Consider the following 20,648-nt stretch of genomic DNA (forward strand, 5'->3'; position numbering starts at 1 on the left):
AGCCCATTTCTGGTGTCCCCCGCCGTGATGTTGCTGGAATATTGCTAAAAGAGGCGTAAAACCAAACTCAGTCAGTCAGTCAGTACAAGAGTACCCCGGTGAAATCACGATGAACAAGCAGAGATCAGTAGAATCGGGGACACGAGGTGTGTCGCGTGATATGATGTCAGGGTTAGGCAGGTACTCTGGTGCCAAGCTTCTCGAGCAGTTTCATGAGATGATAAAACCAAGATCAGGTTAACACGGAGGTTTTATTGCATAAATAGAAACAGTGACAACGAATATATCAAAAACATCACATTGTACCCAGTAACATTTAAAGAACATACATCCATACAATGGAGGATGAATCTTGAGGGGTCTCACGTAATACCCGATAGTTCATGAAATACATCGGGAAATGTAGCTCAAATATTGGTTCTGTAATAAACCAGAATTAAGGGAGCCCTAACAGATTGTCATATCAAAGAAACTTTGTACATGTCTGTGTAGATAAATAGCAATTGTAATTCCAACCGGTATTTCCTATATTACAACATTAAAGTTCTAATGGGTAGTGTCCAAAATTTAGAAGTTACCACTTGTTCACAATGCTTTGTTTACTCGTTTCTTCTTGTGTTGTTGACCCTGGTAACAAGTTTGTCGTCATGGCAACGTCATGAAAACATGTCGTAGCAACACTGTAACAACCTGTACGACATGCATTTGCGTTCTGTGGCAGCTTTTCATATCATTTGAAACGAGTGCGTGTTTTTGTGTTTGCGTCTGTCCGTTTGTGCGTGTATGTGCTTGTGCGTGATAGTCTGATTTGTAACGCCGCACTCAGAAATATTTTAATTCCGCGACAGTAGCCTGAAATTATCTCGACCAGACAAGCCAGTGTCAGTGAGTCTGACCACCCGATCTTGTTAGTCGCCTCTCACGACCACCATAGATTGTCGTGGTCCTTTCTAACTCGGTATTAGGACAGGATTCATTAGCCGTGATTCAATGTACAGTATGAATGCAAGAATTCAGTTCTACTGAATCACTCCGACTGGCCCTGTTCATAAAACGTACAGAACATTCATTGAACAAGGAATATACCACAACAAGGAACAATATATTATAGTTAGAGTCCCGCTCTAACTTGTCTTCTATCACAGATACATATCGGCGTGACGTCATCATTATAGTCACGTGTCTTCATCCGGGCAACTGACAGAGTTCGTTTTATGAACACAAGAGTTCACGTGTGGGTTCCAAACGAGGCTATGCATGCACGTCTGTATTACCTCCTTTCCGTCGTTGCACATGATAAACTTGTTGCACTTACGTGGGTGGGGGAAAAAACCTTGATCGCGACCTTCACAAGGTCGGATGTCGGGACAATAGAGGTCATTCTTGGCAGGTATGCAGACTTTGATCTTAGGGTCAAAGTACAGATCTTTCGCACATGACATGATTCTTTCGTTTTTGTATTCACAGAGGATATAACGGCTACAGTTGGAAGGGTCTGGGTACAATCCACCATTGGTGCCGTCTGCACAGGGAGTTGAAGAGTACTCTGAAAAAAGAAATGAGATATAAATATATTTCTAAGTTTTCTAAGAGAAGAAAAATGTAGGTCCTGCCCTGCGATTGAGTTGAGCTGTCCGCAGGTTTTAAAACGACGTCATGAATGTCATGACTGGGGACACCAGAACTGGAGTTCAGGAACGAGGGGAATCGAACCAGGGTCATCGGACTGAAGTGAACGCTTTACCCACTAGACCCATTGTCCCATGATCGCTATGTAAATGACTGCCATGAAAGGGCATATGGCAGTCAGTTTCCCGCATGGGACCTGCCTGTACAGACCAACAAACCGTCAAGATAATGGGTGCGGCCCATGCACGCGCCCCCCATTAACAAATGCGTCTGTCCATTTCAAACAAATCTTAAAGAGGCAGTACTACTATAACGTATCTCACCTAAACGTGTCACCGTTCATCAACGAATATTTTCTAAGAACTGACACTAAATTCGTACGATTTGCCAATGCTAGCTCACTGAGACACAGTTGCCTCCCTTGATTCGAGAAAATGCTGAATTCATAACCAACCTGGTCTTCCTGGATATATTATAGGTGGCGGGGTAGTTGTACTTCCGGTTCCGGGTCTGTTTGTCGTTCCGGTCACGTGACTGTCGCCTGTTTTATGCGTCACTGGCGCGATGACGGATTGAGGCGAGGGGACGGGAGGGGAAGGGCACTTGACATCGGGGGACGGAGGGACACAGATCTTCTGGTCTGAGTCGAAGACGTGGTTATTCTGGCACACCCGAACTATTGACTTGTTGTGTTGACACTGAAAGAACAGCCTGCAGTCTTCGGGGTAGGGGTAGTACTGTTGCTCGCTGTTCGACTTACAGGGGTCCCACGGGTCGGCTGGAAGGGTCAAGTTCACATATGTAATGATGAGCGATTAAGAGTGAATATAAAAGAATAAGAGTAATATTGCAGTATTGTTGCGGTGAGGCGGAGACATTTTTGCTTCACATTATTGTTATGTAAAAGTCAATAATTACGTCACAATTACGACACGAACATTAGGATGTTTCGCATTTTGCTCTTTGGGCGCTGGAAAACCAGGAAGTGGTGATTGTTGCTAGATTTTACTGACGCTTCTTTCAGCTATTTCGCTCATCAGCTAGCTGCTCAAAAACGTGTTCTGCCTGCGTTTTGGACGGTTTCTAGCCCTTAAGTACACTGCAAACACCCACAACTCAGTCAGCAGAGGTACAGATAAGCTGCGTATCTGCGTAAATTACGCAATTGTTTTTGGGAAAACTCAATTCCTATTAAGTCTATTGCGTACAGCGTACAAGTACGCTTGAATTTTTGTAAATACTCAATAAATGTGATCTTACATGCGTACACACAAAAATGTCAAATCTTAGCTTGGGTACCGGTGGATAGATAAAATAACTTAGGTATATTGAGAGGTTCTATTTCAGGACATGAACGTGACAACGTGACAGCAGTCTTTCTTATCATTTTTCATATTACAGATGAAACATAAATAACAAACACTAACATTTAAACTTTATTATATTTTTAAAATTAATGGAAAATGGCAAAATACCCAATTGAGTTTGAGTGAGGTGAGTACAATTTATTTGGTTACTCAAAGGAAAATTAGGATACCCAATTGAGATGAACACAAGCGAGTAAATAACTCAATGACCCAAAATGTTAGCTTTAGCTCTGAGTCAGTCAGTCAGTTTTGCTTTACAGGAAGAGCTGGGCTCTGGGACTGTGAGACAGGGTATATTATATAAAGAATGACTGAGATTGTCTTAAGCAGAATGTAATCATTCGTGGCATCGGGATATATTCATACATCCAAAGGCCGTTTTGTCGAAATTCGAGGTGCCGAACGTGCAGTTGTCCGAAATTCGGAATAAAAGCTTGCACCCTGTGTTTTCCTTGTTTAATCATTTCGGTCATGTTTCGGGTGAGTCGAACCTCTGATATATACGTAGGTCATCTTCGACACAACGGTGCTTGACTGTAATAATGTAGGGAGGATTCTAATGTTTAAATGGAAGAATATTTTCGATAGGTTTAAGACTTTTAAAATTTAAATATTTTAAAATACCTTACATTAACACAGCTGTGATAAAACAAGTGAACAGTTTACGTTTTTGTATGATAATGTCTAAATCTTGTTTATTCTTACCTGTACACTGCATGTTGTCGTTCTTGACAGTGCACACCTTGAGCGTGATGTTGAATACCGTGCCGGTAGGGCAGGTAAACAGAACACTCTCCCCGTTCAGGCACTGGATGTAGAGGTTGCACTGCCGAGGATGTTGTATGTAGTCGCCCGTCTTACCCACACATGGGTCGGGTGCTGGAATACACAAACATTTCTCATGATTTATGCATTCAGAAATACCACAGCATGTTTCTTTATGTTACTTTTAATTGAACCGAGTGAGTTGGGATTATTTTCGCTATGAGCAATATGCTGACGTGCAAAAGAAAGTACACACACCTGGTTGAAAATCTCGTGATCGTTTAATGTCCGTTTTATGTGATTGATGACATAATATTTTCACATAATACAACTTCAGAAACTGTGTTTCTGTACCCCCGTCGTTCAGTAAACTGTCCCATGTAGTGCTGTTTGATTTGAAGCCACTGGAGTCTGCAGAAACTCCCATACAAAGGAAACCTAGTCCAAATCTTTTTGGAAGGTGAGTCAATGAATCATTGATTGTTGATCTCCAAGTCATTTAATCGATGTTTGGGGCCTAAAGAGAGTTGCTGACTGCTGACTGCTGACCTCATTTGCATGGTAATGCGCTCGGTGAAAATACTGTCCAAAGTGGCACTGAATCTCACTCACTCACTCACTCAATCAAACACACGAGACCAAGCATAACGCTCTTACTGGATGACCGGGGCTGTTGTGTAACAGAAGCGGTGGATGGCGTCACGGTAGGCGATGACGTTGATGTAGATGAAGTTGACTTCCTTGTTCTACTCGTCGTCGGGGATTTAGGCGACGGAGGTGTCGCAAACGTAGACGTTAATTCTTCGTCATCATTGACCTTCTCTACCGTGACCTTGGCACTGGCAATATCCAGTTTCAACTGGTTTATCTGGACCTGTCCATATCATGAACAAGAACATTAAGACGCTGTTTCAAAATGGTTTCTCTAGTATACAGCAACACTTAGTCGTAGCTACTGGTGTAACGATGCATCGAACTATCGACGAATCGACACGAACAATAGTATGTGTGACTATCGATAGTTTAGTGATGGTTATTTATTCTTATTAAATAGTTGTAAGGTATTACGGTCTGTTTGCAGTGAAAACGTACCGATGAATTTCACTTTAAACAAAAACGTAAATCAAATAAAGTGAAATTAGAAGTACGAATCCTCATGATTTTACCTTGCCAATTGAACATTTATGTCTCAGAATTGTATTCAACTTAGGATAAAAGTTGTTTAACAAACGATCATAGTTTCAAATCGGTATTGTTGGTTTGTATTACAAGGGGGTATGCACATTAAATGAAACACCGAGAAGAATTAGGGTTGGTCTAAGTTAACGCCCATCACGTACCACACGTGCATTTGTATCACTGTTCCAATTACTGCGTTTACTCCCTTGTAATACAAAGCAATAATAGCGATTTGAATCTATGATCGTCTGTTAAACAACTTTTATCCTAAGTTGAATAAAATTCTGAAATTTATATGTTTAATTGGCAAGGTAAAATTATGAAGATTCGCAATCTTAATTTCACTTTATTTGATTTACTTTTTTGTTTAAAGTGAAATTCATCGGTACGTTTTCACCGCAAACAGACTATTGTAATGACTTCAACTGACAATACTATTGCAATAATTAGTCGCAATGTACTATCGCTATCGCAAGAGTATGTTGTAATAGATGTTCGCTATCGCAGTAGTTGTTTCACTCTCAGTCTGTAGTCGTATGATATGAAGCTGCACCTACCATCGACTTGCCCCTATCTGTAGCACGGCCCTTCAGGACGTCGACAATGTTGTCAGTGGTTGCCTTGTCTTCCTCGTCCTCAAAGAACAGAGTAAACTTAATCTTGTTGTTCCTGAAACAAGACGAATATTTGGTCAACGAGTGATACCAAACAGCGGTAATGAGTCATGTGGTTTAGCTGCAGAATGGTATATTAATACGTCGAGGATCCAAAACATGAACATCTTTTCTGAAATCTATTTACGGTTTGAAAAAAAATGACAAGATTATAACCAATCCAAACAAAAAGCCTAGTGCTACTTTAGTGCATGCATGCATAGCTTGTATGCAAAAGAAATTTTTTTAAATCGCATTTCTGAATACGTTGAATTTTGCTGAGAAGTTAGAGTTAGATTCGTCATAAACGACATCTCGAGATAACGGATTCGAGTAAACCGCATCATGACCGCTTTTTGGTTTAGTGAGTCGGTGGTAATGTTTAAATGACAAAACGTTTATTGAATATAAATCCACTTACGTGATTGAGTCCACTTGGCATTTTTTATATGTATCTTGAAACAACGAACTCTCTTTGTAAAACAGATCCACCTGAGAAGACAAATAATATGAATTAAAGTCAAAGTTTACCCAGAGACGCTTAATTCAATCAGCATTGTAGTGAGTGATCGAGTTTAGTTTTACGCCGCTTTTAGCAATATTCCAGCAATGTCACGGCGGGGGAGACCAGAAATGGGCTTCACATATTGTACCCATGTGGGGAATCGAACCCGGGTCTTCGGCGTGATAAGTGAAGATTAAGCCACTGGGCTACCCAATGGCTATCAGCATTGTAACACGTGTGTGTTGTTCACGCAAAGAGGGGCGGTGGGGTAGCCTAGTGGTTAAAGCGTTGGCTCCTCACGCCGAAGACCCGGATTCGAATCCCCACATGGGTACAATGTGTGAAGCCCATTTCTGGTGTCCCTCGCCATGATGTTGCTGGAATATTGCTAAAAGCGGCGTAAAACCAAACTCAGTCAGTCAGTGTTCACGCAAAGATGCTTCATTGTGTTTGCAATATAACGTGTGTATGCTATTCAATACTATCAATGAATACCTGATTAAAAGGAGAAATGTTTCGAAAATACCCACGAAAACAAGTTAAGGAACACCCACAATCGACGATTGTGCTGTGCGTTGCAATACCCACCAGATAAGGCAGATTAACTTTAGTCACGGAAAATATCGGTTCTTCTCAACTTCTTTCCCTGCATAGATGACTATCAAACAATGTTACGGTTTTGTTTGTATGTTTGTTTTTTGTATATTTGATTGTTTGTTTACCTGTGTTTGTTTGTTTGCGCGTGTGCTGTTTGATACAGAGATCAGTAAGTTTCCAGCTACAGCATAGGGCCCTGTACAGTAACTGTTTTCAACTACATGTATCTTTCACATATCAACGTCGGGTGAGAAGGAACGTCAAGAAACGTAAAGCGTTGGCCGGGTTCGATCAAAACATGGGTGTAATATGTGAAGACAATTTTCGCCACCAAGAAGCAGGAATATTGCAGGAAAACTGTCACAAACACTTGTCATCTATACACTTGGCCACTCACCCACTTTAATGTGTTACACTTTCCTGTCTACATTCCACTAGACTGACAAATACCATGTGTTCATCATTGTGACACGTTTTTCTACATATTGGCAGCTTACTCAATCATCTGTACAAACAATGGCGCTGTGTTGAAGTCTTTCAATCACAGTTTGGTTTACCTCGCTATGACGTACGTATCTCACCTGTTTACAGTAGGACTCTGTCAGATTCTGTCTCTGCCGTAAACTTAACGTTTGAACGTTCACGCCGGACGTTGACATTGACATCTCAAGCTGTGCCCTTAAAATCTCTGAAAAATACATATATTAAATTAAAACTGATTAGAAACGACAGATTCCATTTACAGTAGAACACGGATATAACGAACTCCAAGGGACCAAGAAATTTAGTTCGCTATATCCGGTGTTCGTTATTCACATTTGACCGCCATCTTGGATTGTAGAGATGTAGAGACACGTATATGCTGAGGCTACAAATCTTTATTCTTATACATGTATATTGACATAACATTAAAATTCTGAATTTATCATTCACAGACATAAGCTAGAACATGTTTAACTGAATTGATTCTCCGGTGATACAATAGACTGACGAAGAACCATGAGAAAATATGTGTTAATTGTTAATGTCAACACAGAAGATGGAATAAATCATCTATTTATCTGCCATGAAAACATTGAAGCTTTTTTATGCAATATGTTAAACAAAAGAAAGCATACACTTAAAAATGGATTTGAAAACAATATATGTATTATCAAAACGTTGCAACTGTGAAAATGTCCGCAACACCACCAACCTAAGTCTAGAACACAACAATAAACAATCTTGTCGTTTAATGTTCAGTCACCATTAAGCATGGGTTTATACTTGTATTTCCCCGAGAGTTAGGTAGTTCATATATGTATTGTTATTTGTCTCACCTATTGTTTGTTGTTGAGCATCTGCAAAGAGAAATATATAGATATGTAGACTAAGGTTATGCATTACAGCATTTCTGCATATGAATGATTTTAAAACATGAGCCAGACTAGAGCTTATGACCTTTATATCGATATTTCAAGTGCATTTTGTTTTTTGTCGTATTTTTATTTGTTTATTTTTTGTCATTTTAAAAAATATTATTTTAAATTTCCAGTATTATCAATCAAAACGTGACAGGAAATTGAAACATGGGCTGAAACAATGGCCTCTCTGTTCATGTCAACCAAAACGTCTGTCTGTTTCTTCCTTGATAAAATTTCCACAAAATCAAGACCATAAATGTGAGTTGGCTGGTTGGTCTGTTGTTTACCCCCGCACTCAGCAATATTCCAGCTATATGGCGGCGGTATATAAATAATCAAGTCTATACCAGACAATATAGTGATCAACATCATGCGCATCCTTCTACGTAATTGGGATACGATGACATCTGTCAACCAGGTCAGCGAGCCTGACCACCCGATGCCGTTAGTCGCCTCTTACGACAAGCATGGGTTACTGAAGACCAATTCTCACCAGGTATACCCCATTGTTTATGAGGATAGTATTTTATTCATATATGTAAATTAAATATATTAGCGACAAACGTTTTTGTTGTCACCCTCCGGCCCAATTCTAAGGGAGCTTTACACATCTTCCTCTTCCCAATCTAACTCCTATCGAAATACATTTGTGATACAGGAGAAAACCAGCCTTTCTTATTATTCAAGCTGTCAGAAGGGGAAGTGGGGGTAGTCTAATGGTTAAAGCGTTCGCTCGTCACGCTGAAGACCCGGATTCGATTCCCACTAGGGTACAATGTGTGAAGCACATCTCTGGTGTCCTCCGCCGTGATATTGCTGGAATATTGCTAAAACGGCGTAAACCCTTCCTCACTCACTCAAACTGTCAGTTTCTTCTCCGGGAATTTCTCTAAAACGCACATTTCCCGAACGGATTACTTATTTGTCAACAAGACACTTAAATCGGATTTACCATCGTCATTACTCTGATAACACTGAATCGTAAACCGTTTAAGAATAGAGTTTCCATAGCCAAACAAGTTGCACGGAAACCTTAGGTAGCGACCAAAACCTGTCGTCACTGTAAAGAGCCTGTAAGCTGTCACGTAGAACAGAAAGCACGGCAGCTCCGGGCAGTGTTGTGGCACTGACATCTGCCATGCCTGACTGGCAGCCACGAAGTGACTACCACTCGATAAATACACCTTCATACAATCCGTTACTGTCTAGCACCAATGCAATCAATGTCCTGCTTTATTATAAATAACTGTTTATTGTTTATGGGAGTGATTTTCTAACAACGTGAAACACAATAATGCTTTAAAAAAATCTCATTTATAAATATATTTTATGTTATTGCAATGATTACATATATACAGACGTATTGCCTGTTGTTTTCACACAGCAATATTCCCAGTATATGACGGCGTTAGGTATAGAATCAATCAGGACCAGACAATCCAGTGATAAAAATTATAGGCAAGTGGAAAGAGTAAACTAAATTGGGTGTTGTGTTGGGTAGCCTAGTGGTTAAAGTGTTCGCTGGTCATGGTTCTTCACGGTCATATTGCTGGGTTATTACAAAAAGCGGCGTAAGACCCAAACTCGCTCGCTCAGTGACGCGAGTGAGTGAGTGTAGTTTTACGCCGCTTTTAGCAATATTCTATCAATATCACGGCGGGAGACACCAGAAAAGGGTTTCACACATTGTACCGATGTCGGGAATCGAACCCGGGTCTTCGGTGTGACGAGCGAACGCTTTAACCTCTAGGCTTCCCCACCGCCCCCTCAGTTATGGAGCGATATCCCAGCCTTATAACGGCAATGGTGTCCACAAAGGGCTTTCCGTGTGGGAATCATACACCTGTATTTATATCCTATCTATAAACAGTTGTTTGTTGTTTAACGCCACGGCAATATTGCAGCTATATGAAGGTAGTCTGTATATAATGTAATTAACGTCATTCCAGTGATTGACATCATGAGCATGAAACAATCAACTAAATCACCGAACCCGACCCGATACAGTTAGTCGCAGGGGAGATATTATTCTTAATATAAAGAAGATGGGGGTTTGAAGTTTTTCGATTTCTACTAAATGCCCTGAATTAATTTGAAGGTGAGGTGAGGTGAATTGGGTTTAACGTCGTGCTTGAGAATATTTCGTTCATATGACGACGTGCATGCGTGTGTATGTGTATGTGCGGCTGCTTGTACTAGCCCAGATTTAAGCTGGTTTTATAGTGCTTGCCCACTGAGATACCATGCCGCAGTGAAGCATGAATACCGCACTCAGACACATTATACTGACTCCGAGCCGACCAGTCCTTGTTGTACCCATTAATGCCGAGCGTCAGGCAGGGACCAACAAGTACTATATTTTAACGTCTTTTGGTATGACGCGGTCGGAGATCGAACCCGCGACCTTCCGCTCTCCGGGCGGACGCTCTGACCAGTACACCACGGAGGGAATTAATTTGAATCAAGAACAGCCTCAATTATCGCGATTCCTTTGAATCACGACCTCTTTCTCACAATAGCACGTGACGCCCTGTGAAGATACACTGCCCACGTGGCACTTTTATATAGGTATAATCCTTACAAGCCTTTGTTTATTGCTGTCGCCACCCATCTCTAAAAGCGGTTACAGTTTACCGTGTCACCAGGTCACGCGAGAACATACGTTATCTCGCGTTAGACCAGTGACCGAGATGTTATAAGTGACTTTAGTACACTGACCGGGTCACGATAAACCGCGTCAATGGCGCCTCGAGCCGTGACCACTGTTCACGTATCGTGGGCCATTTCATTGTATAAAGCATTATTACATTGCTTACATTGCTTTGTATTGCTGATATTGCTCAAATTCTTGCTAAAACAATAAGTTACAATATTTCTGAAGTTGCTGAAATCATTGCCGACAATGATGACATTATTGTAGGTGTTGCTGAAATTATTGCTGATATTGCTAACCATTGTTGTTATTGCTAAACGGACAAATAAATGTTAAGTCTTGTGAGAGATTAAGTTCATCGGCCCAATCTAAATATTTGCGTTCAGTATTATTGCACTTGTATAGCGACGTTCATACATACGTGCGTGCGTGCGTACGTGCGTACGTGCGTGTTGTAAGTAGTCCGGACTACCGCCGGTTTAACAGCGCTAGCCCTTTCAGATACCATGCCGTACTTTGACATGGAAACCCAACTAACAGGATACATACTGCCTACTAGCCTGTCTCACAGTCCCTGAACCACATTATTTTCCCTACTGCCAAGCCCTCTCAGCAGTGCTAAAGCCCTAAATAAAGCAAGCCTAGATTTCCTCAGGCTCTGAATCTCTGATCTCCGTAGGGCTCCTTTTCAATTTAAATGGGCTTGTTTGTTACTATCAAAATTATATATATTCAGAGACTAAGCAATAGTCTAACTGCCTACCTAACAGTTCCTTTTGTATTAATGTCTTACGGCAGGCAGGGAAACAACAAGTACCTGATGTCTTCAAGTACGACACTGACAATAACACCGAGGCGGCCTCGATATCATACACCTGAAGAGAGAAACATGCACTGACTTCAATGAACTCACCTTTCAGAACCGTAGCGAAGTAGATGGCGGCGCCAAGACTCGCCGCTAGCGTGATGACCAGCACACACATTATAAGAGGTCCGAACAGTTTCTTGATGCGTGTAGCGGGCGTTTCTATAAATTCAATAGGGATCTCAATAGTGCTGGAGGTTTGAGCAGTGGGCTCGGGTTTATTGTTATTATTTGAAATCAATGATGATGATCTAGCGGACTCCCCACTTCGCCGACTTGGAGTCGAGCTTGGGCGACGTTCTTTGCCCGACCTTGACCCCGCTTGACGTCGGTCACTATTTGCGGTGAGCGATGTAATTTTTGTCTCGTCACTTTTACCGCTCACAACGCTCTCACTACGCCCGCTTTTAGCACTCTTTCCGCCAACACTGACCTCACTCCGAGTCTCACCACGCAGGTCACTTCGGGAATCACTACGCTGGTCACCGCGCAGGTCACTTCGGGAATCTGTGCGTAAGTCAGGGCGCAGTTCAGTTCTAGAATCAGGTCGCAGATCAGTCCGGGAATTACGAATGTCATTACGAGGATCACTTCGAAGGTCACTGCGCATGTCATTGCGCAGGTCACTGCGAGGGTCATGGTCATGCAAACCTCTTCGCCGATTCAGGTGATCACGATCGCCATTTCCGTCAGAGTCTAACTGTTGGCGCCGGAAGTGGGGCGCCTCGTTACGCTGGCCGTTCTGATTGTAGTCTCTATCTAACAGATCACTTTCAGAATAACGTCTGTTTTGGGAACGAAACGGATTTTGCAAGTCACTCATTTCAAACACTGGGTTCCTGACGCCGCCGACGAATCGGAAATCTGTTCCCCGCTCCAGAAACTGATCTTCAGGGATTGTGTCCAGGTTTCCACCCGAACCTATTCTAGGAAATAACGACGAGGCTGATCTTGAACTTGCCTGAGCTGATGGCCTTGACCCTTGACTGGAAATTGCCGTGGCAACGGGCGAAGCACTCGGTGCATTTCCGTAGTTGTATTCTGTTTGCCATTTCAGCGGTTGGTACTGAAACAGTGAAATAATGTATATTCATACAACAGCATTATGAAAGTTAGAACTGACAGTGTTTCTATTTAAAGGTTAGTTTCCATGACAACAAGATCCGGAACCCTGTTAGCTGCATTTGTGTTTCTTGGTTTGCCACAACCATACCTGTGCTCGTGGCTGCGAGGGCCGGCATTACTTCGGTCCGTTCTCAAAATTGAAGCTGAAATGCCGTGATAAGTGGAATACTGTTCAAAGGTGCGATAACCTAACTCACTCACAGCATCAATCACTCCCGGAACGGGGATGAAATAGTATTGCATGTAAGAGCATAAAACAGGTCTGTTTTGAACAAAGTCTCTTTGACAAGCACACCTTGATCATATCGGCGTTATGGTAGTGCCTTTTTCTTCGTCAGAAGAACCAAAGCGTTAAGTCATTTAATGCCCTTCAAGGCAAATACTAACACAATTTTTAGTATTACATCTTGTGCAAAACCGATTTTCTTGTATTTGGAAGCTCTGTAGTTAAAGATTTCACTCGTCACGCCTAATGACAGAGTTCGATTCCCTTAAGGTGCGTAAAAAAAAATGTGAAAAACCACGAGGAGTAAGTATTCTGTTCTAAATTTCAAACAATTCATTACCGCATTAAAAGTAAATACAATCCATTTTTGATAATATTCTGCAAAATAAGACAAAGAATTAATGAACTTGCACAAACCTGATCTTTGGCTGTTGTGTTACTAATATACAAATGATTTCTATTCCCAACACGAAGTCTGGCTGAATTTTCCGTCGGTCAACATTAAAAACGTTAACAATTCACGTCCGCTATCTGGACAGCTTTCTTGGTTGTTTTTTATAACATTATAATTTTACCAGCAATACTCACTTCACAGATGAAAGGATTTGAGGACCAAGTTACCGGAGCTGATCTCCGTTCTGAGAGGGGTTTCGGCATAATCCAGAGACCGACAACGGAGCCCTACGACTCTCCCTGAGTGCAGCGCCACCTTCCCTGAGAACGACAGTCCGGGACTGAGTGACTGACGGCAATCAGGGGAGGTAACTCAATGTGTCACATCTGCCACTATGCAATAAACACCCATCTGTCAGCACCGTACAAGGATTTGTATGGATGGCCGTACATGAAGTTTAACATGCATCGCGCTTGCGCTGTAATCCTTTCATAGCTTCTTATGGGAGGAAATCAACAACTTCCAAGAATCCATGTATACGACCATGGACAGGAGTGGTTTAATTTTTGTACTTTTCTGATTAAAATTAATGAGTTAGGAACGTGCTCCTGTAAATGGGCGTCAGCTGTTTAAATAAATTATTATTAACATAATCATCGTTAGAATAGTGTTATTGCACAATCGCCAGACTTGAAATACATATTTGGGAGAGATTAGCTTTTTGGGAAAGGGTGTTTCACTTCATATAAAAAAAAGCCAGTGCCAAATTCGGAACTTTATGTTTTTGGCCAAAATTAACTCAGATAATTGTCTCTTGTTGAAACCATATTACGTCATGATTTAGTTACAGTGATATTAGCATCCTCAAAGCAAGGGCGGGGCATTACCCAACACACACGCATCAACTGTACTTCACGTCACGAGCGTACATTTGGTACGCTTCGCTACATCCAAACCAGTCATCATCTTGAAGCAGGGCTTTAGGGACATAACCTGATTTTAAAAACAGTTATTACGTCATATTACAGGGCGGGATTTGGCAGGAAACACATATTAAAGTTTCGGCGCATAATAGGCTTCACCATGTGACTCTGGATGCTGTATTTAACGCACCAACATATTTGCATATACTGTCTGTTGGTTATGAAGATCACGATACAAAACGGTGTTCATGTCGTTCATAAAGATACATCCATTTCGTTTTGTAAAACAATTTTTACTCATTTACAGATATAATTCGTTTGTACAGGAATACATGTATGTGTACCAGGCTGTACAAACCAGTACTATCAGTATAAAGAGGTTCAAGCCAAGCCTAAATAAACAGAAAATTACAAACTATTATCAACCCTCAACAATAATTATTCTAAAGATTTTGAAGGTACCAGCTGCCGAATATGGTCGCTGTTCATGGTGCATTTTAATCACAGACCGTTTTCGTCCAGTAGAAAAGGCAACTGAAATGCTTTGGTTGACAGTAAAAAAGACTGATTGTTATCTATATCTAATGACTCCCCGGTCTTAACATACAACACAGTGAGACCAGAGCCTCCCTCAGGTTTCCATATGGAAACCTAACTGACCGTTATGAAGAGCCTTAGTGTGGTGAAAAAGACAATGCTTAAGATCTAATTCAGTAAACTTTTGGGTGGATGAACCCTTAAACCACATCAAAGACTGACATCTAGTAATGTATATCTGAACTGAATATAGATTTTAACAAAAACAACAACAAAATAGGCCTCAACAAATTATAATAAGCAGCCACATTCTTGACAAATACTGACCAGACTTGCTTGGATCATGTTGGATACAATTGTTTGGGGAACTACATGACCTTAATTGTTTCAGATTGTTTGTGTGACAGACCAGCATAGATTGTATTGTTCCACGTCACTACATCAGTGTCATGCGTCCCGGGCTGAATGAAGCCGTGTAGTACCCACGAGACGACTCATTCCCCGCATCTGGCGTCTAAGTAAGTTAATCGAAGACCTACCTACAACCTAATTGCTCTTTGACAGTAACAGATGACACATGTGTCTCAAATCCAGGCAAACGTCTGAAGTCAGAGACTTCATGATCTGTCAGACTGGTTGTAAACAACTTAGGTCGATAGTTAACACCATGCGCCCATCTCGTAAACTGTCACTTCCGCCCTAACATACACCAAACACTTCGTAGGCGTGTTATTGTTTCAGATGTTGAAATGAAAGGGCCCATCAACGGACACAACAAGTCCTGTTCTTCAAGAAGATGTTCTTAACACGGTCGTCCTTGACCCTTGACGGATATATGCTAACTTGACATGACAGCTCGACACCGGAAGTGACTTTGAAAACGATATGGCGAGAACTGGACATTGGTCATGTTTCTCGGCTGAGGGATTGGTAAAGAGAGGTTGTTCTTGTCTATGTTTGATGTTTGGGTGGGGTGTGTTTGAAGGGAAGACGTATGTGTTGTCCATGTTGTGGTTGATGACGTGCATGCAGACGTCGACAGACGGCGGATGGGATGTGGAACATAATCACTTATACTTTGCTGACAAACGTTTCACTGTTGGTAAACAAGGTCAGAAAGGTCACTTCAGTTACTACTATCTCTAATGAGTGAGCTGTTTTTAAATTTACGGATGGTTGAAAGGTTTGCCTGAGAGTCTCACTACAGTTGTCCCTTAACACTTGGCATGTATTCAGTGCAAGACCCGGGTTAGCATTGGTCTTCAGCAACCCATGCCTGCCTTAAGAGGCGACTAACGGGATCAGGTGGTCAGGCTCACTGACTTGGTTGACACATATCATCGTATCCCAATTTCGAAGTTCAATGACGATGGTGCTGATCACTGGATTGTCTGGTCCTGACTCGATTATTTACAGACTGCCGCCATACAGCTGGAATATTGCTGAGTGCGGCGTAAAACAACAAACAATAACCAATTCCATGCTTACAGCCAAACACATGACCACACTCATTTTACATTTGCTACCTTTTTGTTTGCCTGTTGGTTAACGCTGCACTAAAGTCCTGCTATATGAAGGCGGGTTGTAAATAATTAAACTTCCTTTTGAAACATATTTTATTCTCAAAATTAAATTTTAAAAAATAATGATGAATTACAATATGGACAGTAACCCCACGATTTTGCCAACTGAATCTAAGTCGGCAAATACTCGAAACTGATTGTGAAACTGACACTCGAAACTGATTGTCCCCAGCGTTGACGTCATTATATATTCACACAAAATAGAAATAATTCGAACTTTAATGTCTCGAGGTTCAAAGTATTCTGATGGCATACGATCCGATGCACACAACTGCTATCTCACGCTTTGAAAAGAAACAAGCGAGGAATGAAATATTTCAAAATTAGTCACTTGCCTAAGGTGAGATCGAAAGATTAGCCTGGATCTTTTCAGTCTTCCAAACAGAGATGCCCTCGGCCGTTTAATTCGTTCGTCACAATGACACAGCTACCTAGATACAGAGCTGTATACACCCATCCAGTATCTCATTAGCGTTACATAGGGCTAAAGATCAGCTGCAGTTTACTGTTATGATAAGCACAGTGGCAAATATTACAGCTGCATTATATAGCACAACTATTCCGTTGTAAGTCACTGCACCGCGTTAATTCTGACCTGTTCATTTCTGTTTTGTGTGTTTGTTGTTCAACGCCACAATATTCCAGCTATATGGCGGCGGAGTGTAAATAATCAAGTCTAGACCAGACAATCCAGTGATCAACATCATGAGCATCGATCAACGCAGTTGGGTTTACGATGACATGTGTCAACAAAGTCAGCGAGCCGGACCACTAGGGTTGGGTATTGCAGAGAATTTTCATATTGCAATATATTGCGATGCGAAAGCATATATTGCGATATGTATTGCAATATATTTCAAGAAGTTCTTTTTTAACAAAAAAACTACTTATAATCGAGTTAATGCTTGATTAATAAAGCAAAAACACAACAAAATCACCATGTTTGATTAAGCTTTAATAAAAACTTTTAATCATGACAAAATAAAAATGTAAATAATATTTGGCACAAATAAAACAAGGAAAGGAACAATTTAAAAAACGGAAATATCCAAAGATTTCCGAGTGTTACGAAGTCTTTTCGAATGCATGTCAAAATACCGGTTTTGAATCAGCGTATCGCAATACGTATCGTTTTCATGTCTGAACCGGTATATACCGGTAAACCGGTTATATTGCGCAGCCCTACTGACCACCCGATCCCGTTAGTCGCCTTTTACATGGATTGCTTGAAACCACTGCTAGACCTGTTCAATTGCTCACCCTATAAAATTCAAACAGAAAGCTACGTAAATAACGAACTAACGTATATAACGAACTAACGTATATAACGAACTGTCTTTTTTGGTCCGGGGCTCGGCTTTAACATTCCTGTACCTCACTGATGTGTCGAGTTCACCAAACATCTCCTTAATATAACCCAATGCTTTGGTGTATGTAAATATATTCTTTGTCCATAGAACTAGACGATAAATTACCATGTATGTTTTACTGTGTACTTATGAAAGCCCTTTCATGAATGCTAAAGAGATTGATTGTAATAAACGTCTGTTTGATCTCGTTTACGACCGCTAAATATTTCCAGTTGAAACACGTACTGCTATTATGCCCCACACATATTCTTTGACATTAATGAAACATTATTAGTTTGCCTTCCAGCGTATATACGGAGTTTACAAGAAAACAGATTGTTGTTGTCGATAATTGCATGGCATATTAAAAGTGAGTGCGGGAAAAGAGCTTAATTACCACGAATTCCAAAATGTCAGTTGGCTCCGAAAATTATACTGTGGTATCGGGAAAATATAACAGAAAGTACATAATAACGAAAAATATCATTTCAATAATGATATGAATATTTAATGAAGCAAAGACAGTTATACGATTAATTCTATATTATCCATGTATATAAATGTTTTATGAATCACAATTAATACATTTTCCAGCCTATTCCATATTCCAGCTATATGACGCCGGTCTGTAAATAATCGACTCTGGCAGAGAAAGTCCAGTGATCAATAGCATGAGCATCTATCTACGCAACTGGGATACGATGAAAGGTGTCATCCGATCCTATTAGTCGCCTCTTAAGGCACGCATGTTACTGAAGACCAATTTTAAGCAGGGTCTTCAAGGGTTTATTAAAAGTAATGATACAAAATGTTTTCGAAAGGTATATGTATCCTGTACCGTAGTTGGCACCGTCAAAAACACATGCAAAGTCAGGTCAAATTTTCACCTCAACAAATACGGAAACCAATGGCATCAGTCATTATAATAGATCAGACATCATTAAATTTACCACAAACAAACCAACAAAATTCAACCAAAATAACTTAGGAAACAGTCTCCTAAGCATTTCCGAAATTATACAGGACGGTTGTACGCATTGGCAGCAGACAGAATGTGGAAATTCGTTCACATAACTTCATTGGATTGAAGTTTACATATTTAAATAGTTAAATTCAGTTCAAATGCTAGTTGTAGAGCGGTGGGGTAGCCTAGTGGTCAAAGCGTTCGTTCGTCGCGCCCTAACCCTGGTTCGATTCCTAACACGGGTAAAACGTGTAAAGTCCATGACTGGTGTCCCTCGCCATGATATCGCTGGAAACACCATACTCATCAAACAGCTAGTGGTAAGATGCTACAAAGAGGATCGGGTGGCCTTGGTCACCGCCTCCGTGATATAGTGGTTAGAGCGTCCGCCCGGAGAGCGGAAAGTCGCGGGTTCGATCCCCGACCGCGTCATACCAAAAGACGTTTAAATATGGTTTTTGTTTTCCCTGCCTGGCGCATTAATGGGTACAACAAGGACTGGTCAGCTCGGAGTCAGTATAATGTGTCTGAGTGGAGTATTCATGCTTCACTGCGGCATGGTATCTCAGTGGGCAAGCACTATAAAACCAGCTTAAGTCTGGGCTAGTACAAGCAGCCGCACATACACATACACACGCATGCACGTCGTCATATGAGCGAAATATTCTCAAGCACGACGTAAAAACCAATTTCACCTCACCTCACCTCTTTCAGTTGGTTGTGTGGGATTGAACGAAGCGTGACGGTCTAAAACTGAAAATGGATATTCATTGCTAAACACTCGTCTGTTCAAGTAAGGAGCCCGCAGACTTTCAAAAATTTAAGTTATTTCCCGACGATCTAAATATATCCCAACGTTGCTTAAAGCTTCCCATTTCGTTTTTGTCACTGTCAGACACTAAGCACGCAGGTGCTTCCTCGTCCGGTTTATACCCAATGTAACTGGCAATCGTATACTAGCACGCGCGGCATGTGCTGCACGCAGATTGGTACCAGAGTGGCAGAGAAATCCACGCCTTCCACGTGCTTCATGATTATTGCGCATCTCAGGCTGTCGCAGTTGGCATTTATGACCTCTCCTGACACTATATAAGCGCTGGTACATTTATAGAACCACAGTTGTATTTTTCACACAGTGGGATGCGGTGGTTTATGGAAAAGTATTAAGCTGGAAACGGCGATTTTAAAAAAGTTGTAGTTTTGTTATACTTCATTCAAAGAATTACGTCCATGAAACGATACTTAGAGGCTTGAATCGGATAAAACACAAGATCAAATCTTACGGGATTGTTTATATGGGTGCTTCTATGGTATGTGGTATGTGCATCTCGCGGAACGAGCAGTGTGTGGTATAGGAATATATTGTCTCTGATAAACTCGACAAAACTTTATTTATTTATTCATTTATTTATTATTTAATACATTTTTTTATTTTTCTTATTTTATCTTACTTTTTTTAATTTAGTTGAAAAACCTCACAGTACTATTTCTGCCCATTTGACCCAAACTATTTTCCCATGTACCGATAGCATTTCACAGTATATGCAATTAACGTAGACCGAGCTCTATCGCAAAGGAAAAGATACGGCTGTCGGAATCATTGCAAATGTCAATAAGGTATTGTCTAGATGTAAAGATGCTCACCACCCGTCCTCACCAACCTCATACGTTCATATTGTCAACCACAGGTTTGAGGACAGTCAGTGGAGGTACAGAAATAAAATTGCTAACAAAACCATCACTTGAAAAAAAATAAAAGGAAGAGCAGGCTAAAATGTGACATTGTGTGATGTTTGAATATTTATAAGCATAAGTGGTTTATATTTACAAAATAATTGCATACTTATATTCATATATGCTGACAATGAAGCCAATAAACTGCCCAGGCCAGCTATAATCAGAGACCTGCGCCAGACCCGTGTCATGTTGTC

The 20,648-nt window shown here is 41.0% G+C and overlaps 1 protein-coding gene across 2 annotated transcripts in view; it reads right to left on the reverse strand.

The window, feature by feature from the left end:
• Window positions 1-232: 232 nt before the first annotated feature.
• The window catches only part of LOC124281123, a 34,660-nt gene continuing 14,244 nt past the window's right edge, over window positions 233-20,648 (reverse strand). Inside the window, exons 1-10 of one of the 2 annotated variants that reach the window (XM_046717140.1) lie at window positions 13,556-13,691; window positions 11,665-12,682; window positions 8,015-8,035; window positions 7,277-7,383; window positions 6,015-6,085; window positions 5,498-5,609; window positions 4,419-4,635; window positions 3,702-3,875; window positions 2,084-2,407; window positions 233-1,546 (exon numbers count right to left, since the gene is read on the reverse strand). In XM_046717140.1, coding sequence (XP_046573096.1) covers window positions 1,176-1,546; window positions 2,084-2,407; window positions 3,702-3,875; window positions 4,419-4,635; window positions 5,498-5,609; window positions 6,015-6,085; window positions 7,277-7,383; window positions 8,015-8,035; window positions 11,665-12,682; window positions 13,556-13,624 — 2,484 coding nt within the window. In that variant the 5' untranslated portion in view covers window positions 13,625-13,691 and the 3' untranslated portion in view covers window positions 233-1,175. Of the gene's footprint in view, window positions 1,547-2,083; window positions 2,408-3,701; window positions 3,876-4,418; window positions 4,636-5,497; window positions 5,610-6,014; window positions 6,086-7,276; window positions 7,384-8,014; window positions 8,036-11,664; window positions 12,683-13,555; window positions 13,692-20,648 lie in introns of those variants that run through there. The other variant, XM_046717139.1, reaches the window with a different exon arrangement.

The sequence above is a fragment of the Haliotis rubra genome, unplaced genomic scaffold, assembly GCF_003918875.1.
Source record: "Haliotis rubra isolate DU_JTF1 unplaced genomic scaffold, ASM391887v1 Scf28, whole genome shotgun sequence".
Classification (NCBI taxonomy): Eukaryota; Metazoa; Mollusca; class Gastropoda; order Lepetellida; family Haliotidae; genus Haliotis; species Haliotis rubra.